General features: G+C 41.4%; 1 protein-coding gene across 1 annotated transcript; it reads left to right on the top strand.

Moving 5' to 3' along the window:
- Positions 1 to 504: 504 nt before the first annotated feature.
- LOC310986016 (protein SSUH2 homolog) lies at positions 505 to 12,090 on the top strand. The gene is made up of 12 exons (XM_083971713.1): positions 505 to 549; positions 7,626 to 7,721; positions 7,815 to 7,899; positions 8,103 to 8,232; positions 9,087 to 9,147; positions 9,302 to 9,426; positions 9,521 to 9,583; positions 9,950 to 10,029; positions 10,647 to 10,739; positions 10,932 to 11,037; positions 11,131 to 11,238; positions 11,420 to 12,090. Exons 1-12 carry the CDS (start codon positions 534 to 536, stop codon positions 11,552 to 11,554), a joined length of 1,098 nt encoding a protein of 365 aa, XP_083827839.1. The 5' UTR covers positions 505 to 533; the 3' UTR covers positions 11,555 to 12,090.
- Positions 12,091 to 13,181: the final 1,091 nt, after the last annotated feature.

Raw genomic sequence — 13,181 nt, 5'->3', positions numbered from 1 at the left:
TCAAGTCAGACACAAGCAGACGAGTCAGGACAGGAAGTACAGAAATTTGCCTTCCAAGTAAAACCAAGGGATGATTATGCAGGGTTTGCAGGGCATTGACTTTATCTCATTCCTCATTTTCGACGTATTTCTGTACCTCTATAAATCTTTTTATAAATAGGCCTATATTCTATTTTTATTAGTAGTAAAAACATTTCAAATGTATGGAAAAAAGAAACCAGAAAATGTCATTGACATTGGCCAAATGAAGCTCGAGTTAAAAAAAAAAAGAAAAAAAAGGAAAACAAGAAATGGCAACATTCTTGTAGTAAAGGTGAAAATACAATTAGGCTACTTCTGAACAGTATTTAGATACAGTAGCCACTTGTGTAGATGTGTTCAGCTACTTTCCACTAACATTCAAAACTCTGACCGAGCCTTCTGGCTTTTACTTCAAAATGAATAACCGGAAGTTGTCACTGGTGTTTATTTCAGGGGTGGATTGATATATTTACGTTACTCTGCTTCATTCACGCGACCGAAGCAGAGGAGACATGGACGAAGACCTGGGTGAGCATGTAAAAAACCCGGAGACGAGACTTTAGTCCAGGTCCCGGAGTTTTACCTTCGGCCTGGTGTTAGTGCCCCATCGGGACAGAAAGTTTGGGGAGGCGTGTTTCCATCTGTATGTCTGGGGCGCGCGCGGGCAGAAAACTGGTTTATGTCCGTGAGCAGCGGATCTGACTCATAGGAAGAAGAAGCTGCTGTGGAAAGATACTGTGTGTGTGTGGACCATAGGGTGTGGACAGAGTGTCCTCAACAGGTTGTACCCTCATATTAGACTTAGGGGCTGCACAGTATGGTAGTAATATGTTAATTACTCTCCTTTAACTAACAGGCTTTTTGCATTTGTGCGTAAAATGTGTTGGACAGCTGTCTTGAGGATTAAGTTAGTCCGAGTTCATTCATCAGTCACTTGATGCACTTCTCGTGGTTCCATGGGGAAATTCGGTTCAGTTAAAGAAAAGTAGTTTCTATTAAAACATTTTATTTGCTGCATTTTTTGTTTTTTTGTTCATAAATTTGCATTAATGCAAATAGAATAAAAACTTTATTAGATTTAAATCTGTGTTGTCTCTGTGGTAATCTCGTCCAGACCAGGCTGGTGTTTTCTCAGGATCTGTATGGTTCAACCAGTTCAGGATGTGAAGGAAAAAAACCTTTTCATGCTTTTAAAAACCGTATGAGATTTCCACTTCAACTGACATGACTAACATACCTTAACAACAGGAAGTGCTGCAGTGCAAACCAGTCCTTGTTGCTCATTATTGTTGAAAAGTTAGGTTTCCCTTAACTTTCCCCTGAACTGCATCATCTCTCGTGCTCTGTGTTTTAGGGATTTCTCAGCAGAAACTTTGGGACATTTTAAGCCTCCACGTAAAGCTTTTGTAAACATGATATAAACATGTATCTAAAGAACTTCTTCTATCGATGAACAGTTTATTATTTCCTGGATTAATCAATGGTTCGGTCTGCAAGAGGTCAAAGTGTAGAGGTGTAGAGTCTTAGTTTTGTGAGTGTGTGAGATTGTTTGTTTCTATAAATGTGATGGACTGCACTGACCCTGTACAGCTACAGCAAAGGATGGTGCAGTGTACCTGCATCAGGGAGTGTCTGTCTCTGTCAATGTGTAGTTGTCTCCTCTGCTCTGGTTACATGATCAGTTTCAATAGTTTTGGCTCATTAACATTCTCTAAAATGTGACTGTGAATATCAGTGTCATGCAAAACTCCGTTTAATGTTTGCAAAAGGTTTATAAGTCACCCACAGCATTTACATGTTTCAAAATCTGTTTGTTTTTTTGTCTCCGTTAATTGACTAACATGAAAAGTTATTGTGTTATGGTTTAAGCCAAATTGGTCATAATGTCAATTTGATTTTCAAAATTATATTATGATTGTGAGTGATACAAAATGACTTCCTTGTGAAGAAACGTAATCATAAACAACAACAACAAAAAACATCCCATAACAATGAAGAAGCTGTGGCAGTTAAAATCAAACAAACACACTTTCAGACCTCTTCATAGCTGACTTTACAACGCACACCAACAAAACCGACAGGACGTCCACATACATGGGAGCTTATAGTGTTACAAAGCCACCTGAAGAGATACAGACATTTATGTTTTGTTTTACTAGACTGCCACAGGTTTTTAAAGCTGTACAGAAAAGAAAATTTAATTTGAGCCCACTGTGGGTTTTAAAGGCCCCATGGCATGAAAAATGTGATTTTGGTTATTTTTTCGTGCTTGGGGAGGTCTTTGGGCCACGTATATACTGCCCCATGCATCAAACTGTTCATAAACGGAGAAACGCACACCGCCCATTTGTAGGAACATTCTCTTTAAGACGAGCGGATAGCACTTCCTCGGAAACGAAAAAAGGGGAACCTGGAGCACACGAGTCACTGGTGATGCGAGAAGTTTACTTGGTGCAAAGAAACAAGACCAACGTTTCGACGTACAACGTCTTCAAGACGTTGTACGTCGAAACGTTGGTCTGCACAGTGCACCCCTTTTTTCGTTTCCTAAGTTGCTGGTCCTTCCTGAGAGCACCGACCTCCACCTGTGGAGTGGCTTTCTGTGATGTCACACACAAGGTAATTCCGCCCACCGTGTGACCAGTTTTTTTTTTTTTTTTCAATTTTAATGAATGCAGCTTAGGTTTCAGTTACTTGCCTGTGATTGGCCCGACCACATGCCACTCAAAAACACTCAGCCAATCAGAGGAGAGGTTCTCATTCTCTCTTCTGATTGGCCAAATGACCTGTGCCTGCTAGAGCTCCAGAAAGAGGCAACAGAAAGGGGCAGTAGAAACCATATTAAGCAGATCACAGGTACTCAAAACCAATGATACATCTTGTTAGGGATATCAGCAGGTAAATAAACCCAGAGAAAAGTGCACAGCATGGGGCCTTTAACATTAGTGTAATAACTCATCTATCAGACGATGTAGGCCAAACTTTGTGCAAAATCCTATTTTTGAGTAAATCCGGGATGAAAGTGTGTTTTTTTTTTTCGCATTGGATAATGCAGGCGCACGGATTATACGTCAGCCTGTATACGATTCATCAGCCACTGATATTTGATCCGTCATCCGTCAATCAAACGTCTGAGACACACACACACCGAGCTCGGTCTTGCCCCAACCTTTGAATATCCCGCCCGCTCGATAACGACCAATCAAATTCGTTTTCCTTACTCGGGTAAACTCATGCTGCAACTCGTGACAACTCGGCGCGACAAACAGGACAAACGGCCATTTCTGTACACCTTTAATTGTTGTGATGGTTTTTTGTTTCTGATTTTACTTTTCACACGGATGTAATGTTGTGTCATTCATAACCTTAATTTGTGACTATCATCGTGAAAAAGCATCAATACATTTTTACCAGTTTGACTCAAACAGTAACAACACAAATGTTCTTTTGGTTAGCAATAAACTGACACAAAAAAGGTTTTGAAATGTAAATAAAATGTTGCATTCACAGTTTAGACACTGTGAATGAGGAATTTGAAAAATGTTTATCTTATTTGAAAATGTAGCCGAAGCGAATGACTAAAACCATCGGAGCCTAGAACCAGACTCGGAGACTCAGTGTTTTGTTATGGAGCTTAGTCCGTGATGTCCCTGCAGGCCTGTGTATCTCAGTGAGACATCCTCTCTCATCAGTCAATACAATCATGTTATCAATCTTTAGAAAGTGCTGCAGTTGAGCAGTCCTATGTGGCTGGTTTGGATGCATTGTCCTGTCAAAAGCTTCAGTTTTCAGACTGGCTTTGTTCCCACATTCCTTCTCCCTCCCTTTTTTTTCATTTTTCTCTCTCTTAATGAGTCTCTATCTCCCTCCCTCCTTCCTTCCCTCATGCTGTTCTCACACTCAGTCCATCTAAGCCCAGATCTTTTTGGGGAAACACCTTCTCGCTGATATTTTTATCCCTCAGACGGAGGTATTGTGTACAGCTCCACATAAACACACTGACTCCGTTGTATTTTTATCTGCCCTGCAGCCGTGGAAGAAACAGCCTTTATAAGAAACACTCAGAGGAGAAGCCGGTGGCTGTTGTTGGGTTGCTAAGAAAGTAAAATCATGACGCACAAGTGAAATGGGCGCACAGTACCTCGGAAGTGTCTCAATCAAGCCACTATTGTGTATATTTATGCAGTATTACATTGTTGTGTAGTAACATGATATTTTTTCTTTGCTGTTTTGAGAGACTGGTGTCGCTCATGCTGCTGCCAGGCTGCAACCGGGAAGTGATTTAGCGCTTAAATACCATAAGAAATAGACACACCACTAATTATACAGATTATACAGACTCTCTTTGGCCAATCAGTGTGAAGGAGGCGATGTCATTTGCACAAGTGTGTTGGAGGTTGTGAAACTGCATCATAAAGCTCCCATTTTGCAAAAAAATTATACAGTATAAAAATAGACGTTTATATTAAAGACCCCCTCCCATGAAAATCGTGTTTTTCGTGCTTTTCACATGTTCCTGTGGCATTTTTCTTATGTTAGAGAACATATAAGCAGAAAAGGAAGTGCAAAATTGCATTTCTGAGTTTTTCTGCCTTCAAATTGCTGTGAACCAATGGCAGACGCAAACTGGCAGTTTCAGGGAGACTGAGGTTGACGTGTCACAGCTCCAGGGGAGGGCACTAGTGCTACAAGCTCCCACCCCGCTCTGCATCTGACTCAGAGGTGAAAGGCTTGACAGCTTGGTGTAACTGTCATGGTATAGCAGGTATAGCTCACCTGGAAAAGCAGCTTACACTGTGAGCAAGGACTTTATTCCAGTCTGGGATCGAAGCCCAGTGTGTGGTTTTAGTGAACAATGCATTTTCTTTTCTCATCATCATTATGATCACTGATATGTGCATGTGCGTGTGCGTGTGGGGGGGGGGGGGGGGGGGGGGGGGGGGGGTGCGAGGGGGTGGCTGGGCGGGTGCAGAGCAGCGCAGTCTCCGCCCACCCGCCAGAGGTGCATTGCTAATGAGCTACTGGTGCTGTGCAGAAGGAGAGCCCTGGGAAATGGCACAGGTTTTGTGATTTGGGCTAAAAACTTCATAATCACAATTTAAAGACCACAGAGAATGTTTTAAAATAACCAAAAAGGGTCGCGGGAGGGGGACTTTAAAGCACCATACAGTATAAATGTTAAAGGTCCAAACAGTATAACTGTTTCAGGTACAACAGCTAATAGTCATGTTTTGAGGCCTTGGTTTAACTGAGCTGACAGGTTTCAGCAGAGCTCAGGTGTTAAGGAGGCTGTATGTTGCAACAGAGAAGATAATGGCTGCATTACACAGTGAACTACACAGTGATGCTTCAGACGGACGCACATTAGACTCTTTACATAGCTATTCTTCCTAGCCCAGAAATAGCTTGATCCATTGGTTTTGACATTTGAGTTTTTTTTGCGATTACACTAAACAAGTTATGACAAGGTTGTGAAGCCTGGTGGATTTTTCTCATGGTCTTCGCCTTGAGTTGAGCTTTCTGAACTTTTGTGGTTAAATACAGTAAAAGGTCAAATTCCTTCATGTTACTTTATATCTGGGATTGAGTAAAACCCTGTACTCTGAGGTGTGACTCAGCAATTTCAGTAAATCACCCTGTCATTTTTTATTGCTCTCTCATAATCATCAATTGGAAAGAGTTTTTTGTGCTGCAGTGTTTTCATGTAAAGATAACTGAGGTTGTTGCACCAGGCACCTGCAGTTCTGATGAGTGTTGCTGCGTGTGCAGACACTCACATCACTCCACTTTGTTAATCCTTTAGAAAACAGAGACCAGTCAGCACAGGTTGCGGGAGCAAACAGCATGTTGTAATTCCTGTTTATCAGAACCTATATGAGCAACAGAAGGATCTATTAAATTATCTTTTTTATCATACACACATGCACACACCTGAGTCCTCTGTTCACAGCACAATGTGGACTCAGTTTGACTCAGTTGACATTGTCCTGTAGCGAGACGCCAGCTTGGTCACTGTTTTGAAGGCAGTTGGGAAGTAAGTGATATATTTGTGTTAATATAAGTCTTAAATAGTTATATCTTCCGACAGCAATCACTTACATAGAGTGTTTGGACTGAAACACGGGTCTCTCAGTCCCTCTGCTCTGCTCTGAGCCGAAGAGAAAACATTTATCGTATCCTACAGTTTTTATCCAATGAGGAGAGAGAACGGCATGCAGGGCTGTGTGTGCAGCCAAGGAACGCCGTGAATGTGGCGACGTAGGGACGAGGACTGTTATGGTGCGTTCAAGGAAACTCGTATTTTTCCGACCGTGAAGTCGTACCAGTTCGATCTGGTACGAGTTCACCGGTCGGAAGTTACGAGTGGCCGTTATAGTGACTTTCACCGGTAAAACAGGTCGGAAAAACACGAGTGGGTTGCCTGAAACGCTACAAAGTCGTAAGTTGTGACTTGAAGCTGTAATTTACGATTTCAAAAGCCTGCCTGGAACGCAGCATTAGCCAAAACGACCGAACCACTCACTTCTGCTTTAAACAAAAAAGATATTTTCAATCAAAAAAAAAGTGTTTGAATGCAAAAAAATATATCTGAGACCCACAAATTGCATTCAAGCACTTTTTTTCTTTGATTGAAAGGGTCTTTTTTTTTTGATTGAGGTGAGTTATTATTTGATTGAAAATATTTTTTGGAATTAAAGTCATCTTTGTTGTATTTAGGCCATATTATGGGTAGGGTTTAGATATGTATAATGATATTTTCAATCAAATAATAACTCACCTCAATAATAATAATTTGGGTCTCAAATATTTTTTTGCATTCAAACACTTTTTTTTTTATTGAAAATGTTTTTTATTGAAGTGAAGTTTGTTTTGATTGAACGTATCTTTTTTTTGGAAACCAACTTTTCTTTTGATTGAATAATAAAGACACAAATGTACCTCCACATGAGATGAGTTGCATTTGCATTTTCTGTAGACATCATACCTACAGTTCAGTTAAGCAATGTAAATCTGGGACTGGCAATGTAAATCAGCCTAAGGCTGCAGTTGGGTACAGCCGCACCCCCTTGGAGGGAGTGCTGAATGTTGCACATTGTCCTCCATAAACAAATAAATAAATTGAAAAATGTAAAGCAAATTGTTATTTTATCGGCTAAATACAAATAAATTAAACCAAAACAAAGCTTTCCTGTCCAAACTGCCATCGCAGTGGTCAGTTCTTTCACAGCGCTACCTTTATCTTTAAGGTCACCACTATGAAACTAGAGCCCTCTCTATAGCTGTGGCTGTTTTAAAACAAAGCAACCTTGAATATGTGATGATTAACTGGATACTGCACAGACTGATGGTCACTGCAGGAACCATCACTTTGTGACATTGACCAGCCAGACTGGTTTGAGACAAAAAGGATTCAAAAACTCAAATGGGAATAGAAGCCAGATATATCTTGACATTTGCATTGTAATGAGCCATCAGTAGGCTAATTGATTGTCTATTAGTTCAACTTTGTCCTTCGTCCATTGGGACAGAGTTGGTCTCTTTTGTTTTTAGCGAGACACAGAATCAACTTCTTCCTCCCTTCCTCCCTCTCCTCATCCTTTCAGGTGCATTTGATCCAAACATCCCAGAGGAGGGACCAACAGCACCCCCTCCTGGCTGGCTGGATGACATAAATGGATACCAGGGCCACAAAGGGGCACGTGAGTTTTTGACCCTCTTCAGGTCACTTTAGTTTCTGTTTGTTCGCCTTCTGTTTTCTGACCGTCTTCTTCTTTATGTTTTTGTTGCTCCAGAGGATGACAACCCCTTGTACCCACCACCACCAGCCTACAACCCTCAGCCTGAACTCAACAGAAACACTCTTGTGCCCAATGTCAGGTAACACACCTCAATAATTTATAAAACACTTTGCTGATGATTCTGTGCTGTATCTTAATGTCTCTAAGGGAGCTCACGCAGAAATATGAGTGTGTGTGTGTGTGTGTGTGTGTGTGTGTGTGTGTGTGTGTGTGTGTGTGTGTGTGTGTGTGTGTGTGTGTGTGTGTGTGTGTGTGTGTGTGTGTGTGTATTTTGTCTGGCAGGGTCCCCACGATATCAGAGGATGTGGCCAGAGAAGCCCTGCTCAAGTTCGTGGAGTCAAAATGGAGGTACAGCTCCAAACCTGCCAGGAACCTGACCTTCAAAGAGCTGAAGCCCATCACTGTCTACAGAGTAGGAGCTAATTGAATATTGATCAATTCTCATCTATCTAATTAAATTTACCTTATGTAGAAATGTGTTTCCTTTCCTTCTTTGATTTAAAATAAAGAAAACACACACATTTTCCCAAAAGGTACAGATACAATGTTATTCAAGCCAGACCTGTCTCCATACTTTGAAAATCAAATATTCCTTATAGATATAAAAACACAGACATTGTAGCTGGACTTTATTTTGCAGTTTTGCTATCACTATAATGACAGAGCAACGCCAGTGAACTAGTCTGGACATAGTGATACTTAAATACTTACTGCTGTTAGTGCTTTAAGTGCTTTTATCATGAATATTATAGTGTCCGTTGGTCCCTAAAACTGAGTCCATTTTATTTGCTTGTAGATCACTTTGATTTGTATGTTGACTTGTATGATAGGTGCTCTATAAATACAGATTGATTGATTGATTGATTGATTGATTGATTGATTGATTGATTGATTGATTGATTGATTGATTGATTGATTGATTGATTGATTGATTGATTGGTTGATTGATTGATTGATTGATTGATTGATTGATTGGTTGATCTATCAATCAGATGAGGCTGATGCTTTGGACGCTTCATGCAGTTCATGTAACAAGCACAGGTGTAACCAAAAACAAGGGTTTCCTGAGTGTTACCATCCCATCTTTAAAAGTACAGATGCCCTCAAATGCACATCGCAGACAATAAAAAGTGCAGTTGTTGTGCAGTGCAGTTTATATACTAAAGTGAAACTCATCTTCCTGCAATCCCCCTCAGCATAAACAAGCTGATGTAAATGTTAGTTGCTCATAAAGCGTATCCGTCCATCTGACTCCTCCCTCTACAGTATCGCCTGGAGACCTACACTGAGACCAGAACCAGCGCCTGGCAGTTTGAGCCCTACAATGGTAAAACCTCACCTTTGGCCAATAAATAAAACATCTTGAAGGTTAACGGGGGTAAATCAGACTGCTCAGGTCTCCTGTCTGTTTTCAAGCACGATTAACTGTCAGTGTCATTAATCAGCTCACTGACTGTATCATCCTGTGTTTATTCTTTCAGGACAGATGGTCGACGGTCCTCAGTACGGTGTGTCCCCCCAACCGTGGGACGTCCAAGTGGTGTTCCCTCAGATATTCACTGACGTGGTCGAGAAGATCCGTGTGCCGCACACGTCCTTTGTTAAGGTGCAGCTTGTTTTTATCATTTATTCTCAGTTTTCTAATTTTTCTGCTTTGCTTTAATTGTTATACTTGTGGTGTGTGTGTGTTTGTGTTTAAGGTATGTCACAAGTGTCACGGCTGTGGAAGGATTCGTTGTACAGCCTGCTTTGGCAGAGGCCAGGTGAGACATGTTTCTTCATATACTTTGCATGTGTTTGCATTGTTGTGTGCTGTAACAGCATTGAATGGCAAACTGGTTTATATCACGGTGAAACCAGAGCTTGTCAGGTCAGAGCTCCTCATATGGGGAGATTAAACATTTGCATTTTCATAGCTGTACTTGGTGGTGGGGGCAATTGGGAGTTAATTTACAGAAATATAAAACTCAACGTCACATTCAGCAGCTCAGCCTTAAATGTCATTGTTGGTGTTTTCAGAAAAGAGATATCATGGCCTCATAATGATAATAATAATAATAATGATGTGAAAATTATGCTGCCTCTTCACTGGTGGACACCAGACTGAAAACCTTTTTCTGATTTTACAGAAGCGTTGCCCTTTTTGCCACGGACACGGTCGCTCTGCCAACAAACAATGCACCTCCTGTCACGGCCGAGGTCGCAAAAGGTGACAGTTACAGTCTGTTATCTGCCTCCTGCTTTTCATTTCTGGCTTACTTTCCTTATTCATCATTAACACATGATGTTTAGTTGTCATGGCACTAAAACACAGCAGGATGCACACAAGCTCCTCTGGGAGCTCTTGTGATGAGAGCTGGAGGAGGAGAGAGCAGGGAGGAGAGCACTTTGTTTGATCTGCAACTTATTTTTGACTGCTGTGCTTCAGCTGCAGCAGCTCTTCACTGCTGAAAGGGGTCTAAAGTGACTTAAAAAACAGTAGATTTATAAAAGAATCAGATTAACAACGATAATTGCAACCCCAAAAGTAGAAACACACCTACCAAATGAATCTTACTGGAAGGAAAACGTACCATGAATAAAAGAATCAGATAAATCAGGAGTTGGAGGCTTCAGCTCATTGCGGTGCAACTGCTTCCCTTCGTTTGTGGTTGTCTAGTTTTTCAAACGGCAGCTCAGGTGTTGGCCAGTCAAAGCATGTCGCAAGTATCCCAAGAGAGGAGACAGGTGCAGGTTCAGTGGCAAAATGTACAGAAGAGAGTTCGACAAAGTGTTTTCATAACAACAATTACTTTTGGATGATATTTAATATCTTCTCTCCTCCAGGTGCATTTCCTGTCACGGCCACGGCTACAAGACCTGCACTGTTTGCCACGGCAGCAAAAACCTGCTGCATTCCATCCTGCTCACAGTCACATGGTACGTCACCGCTGCACAGATTCAGTCCCGCTCACAGCTGCTTCAGATCTCTTCTTCTCTGGGTCGTTTTTATTCTTCCACACCAGCAACAGTCAGACCAAACAGGTTGTGACCTGGAACTAGACTGACAGGCGGAGTAATATGACCACAACAAGGTGACTTTAGTGTGTTAGTGTTGTTTTGTGCTTGTAGGAAGAACAACAGGGAAGAATTCATCCCCGACCGCCAGCCTGACTTTCCTGACAAGAAGTTTGAAACAGTGACAGGAGATCCTTTCTTCATCGATGAGAACCTTCTGGTAAAAACAAAAAAAACCTTTTTTTTTAATGTGTAATGGGAGTTCATGTCAGGTGTGAGACGTCAGTGACACAAGAACGTGCTGTGCTCCCAGGTTTACCCCATCCAGGGTTTCCCCGACCAGGAGATCTGTGACAGCTCTACAAACATGATCAACTCACACCTCAATCGCTTCAGCTCCACCAGCCGCATCCTGCAGCAGGTGAAGTAACAGCTGTAGTTTCATGTCCAGGCCACTGGATGTCAGTACAACTCTTGTGTGCAGGAGAAAGTGTCTCCATTTACAGTTAAAACAGTCCCGAATCATGATCATATTTCCTCCTGTATGAATGTTGAATGAGTGAGTGATGCTAATGTCCTGTCTATGTTTGATTCCTCCGCAGCGTCAGACCATCGAGCTGGTTCCGCTGACTCACGCCTTTTATCACTACAATGGAAAAGTCTTCGACTTCTTTGTCTATGGGATAGAGAACAAGGTGTTCACCGCCAAATATCCCACCGCCTGCACTATTTTATAAACAAATAAAACATCGACCGACATATCTGAACATCCATGTTCAGGTCGATGTCAGAAGTGATATTTTCTCTAATTGTCCAGAGACTAACTAACTAAGGCTAAATGCTAAAGGCTGCATTTTTTTATAGAATCTGAGCAGCTCATTTTCTGAACGTGGCCTTGATGTCAACAACAATCTGGTTATCATTTGTCTATGTGACAACGATCAGAATAACTGTATTCATCCATCATGGTTAACCTCACATACTGTATGCAGTAGTATAAGCCTGCAGGGGTCAAAGGTGAAAATTTTGGATGATCTGGGTTCAACAGATACCTGATTTAAAGGATTGTGACCTTCGTTGTTCACTTAAAACCTGTTTGTTGTAAAGCAGCTTCATTTGTCCAGCACATTTCATCCATGAGGGCAATTCAACAGACCAGTCAGATATAAACCAAACCAAACCAAATATCTTCCTTTCCTTGTTGTCAAACTAACCGTCCTTTAATACCAGTGGTTGTATTTTTTCATTTTAAACATCAATCAATGAGTCAGTGAGTTTTCACCATCCACACACAGTTGGTCGACCTTCCAGACAATGTGCTTTTGTAAAACATAAATATAAATTTATTGATCCTGTGACACATCTGAGAACTTTGACTCAAGGTTATAAATGTAGGAATTCACTTTGAGAATAACTGGTCATGTTGAACTGAACCGATGCGTTTCACCTTTGACTTCTGTTGGCTCCAGTAAATTCAGAGTAAATCATCTGTGCGTGTACTAACGTCTACTACCTCCGTTCTGTCAGCAGCCAACCTGCTGCTGTGCTGGTTTACATCTCACTCGGTGAATCAGATTCTTCCTCTTCACATTAACAGAGACGATTTGAATACAATAGAGATTCTCATCACTGCAGCTCTGAGTTACAGACACCTTCACTGTCGTGGGAAAATATCAGAAGCCATACATTTTTAGATATTCAGTATATTGTGTCTGTTTGTTCTTTTCATGGGCAGAACCACATCTCCATGTTACTCCATTACTTTTATCCTGCCTTTTTGAATATACAAAGATATTTAGACAGTATTTATCTTCATTCCTGCCACTACAGTCAGTGAAAGCTGTTTACATCCAGCTGCTCTGCGTTTCTTTACGTTATGGGACAAATACTCACATCCGTCTTTACATCTTTCATCTGCTAACCAAGGAAACAGCACAGAGCCAGTGATGTACAAAAATAAACTCATCAGAAAAATTGGCTATCCTACACTTAAATCTGTTTGTTTTTCTCATCTCAGCCTGACAGGAGTAGTCGATGAATTGTTTAGTTGATTGCCAGAAAAGTTGATGTTTTTTAGAGACCAAAAGACCCCCTGCTCAGTGCTGCAGAGGTTCACACTGTCGCTCCTGGCTCTACAGCTGCCTGCTGGCTGTCTGAGGCTTTTGTGTGCAGTTTGCTGGTTCCTGTGTGGAGTTTCTCTCCTATAACACATAAGGTTGATTGGAGACTGTAAATTGCTAGATAGGCTGTGAATGTCTCTGTGTATTAGCCCTGTAATAAACCGACAACCCGTCCCAGCCCACAATAGCCTTACTCAGTGACTGACATCAGATCACATACAGGTGAACGTTTGTGTTTGACTGC

Source organism: Trachurus trachurus (genome assembly GCF_905171665.1).
Source record: "Trachurus trachurus genome assembly, chromosome: 5".
In the NCBI taxonomy this organism is placed as follows: domain Eukaryota; kingdom Metazoa; phylum Chordata; class Actinopteri; order Carangiformes; family Carangidae; genus Trachurus; species Trachurus trachurus.
This window is presented reverse-complemented; position numbering and strand designations above follow the sequence as displayed.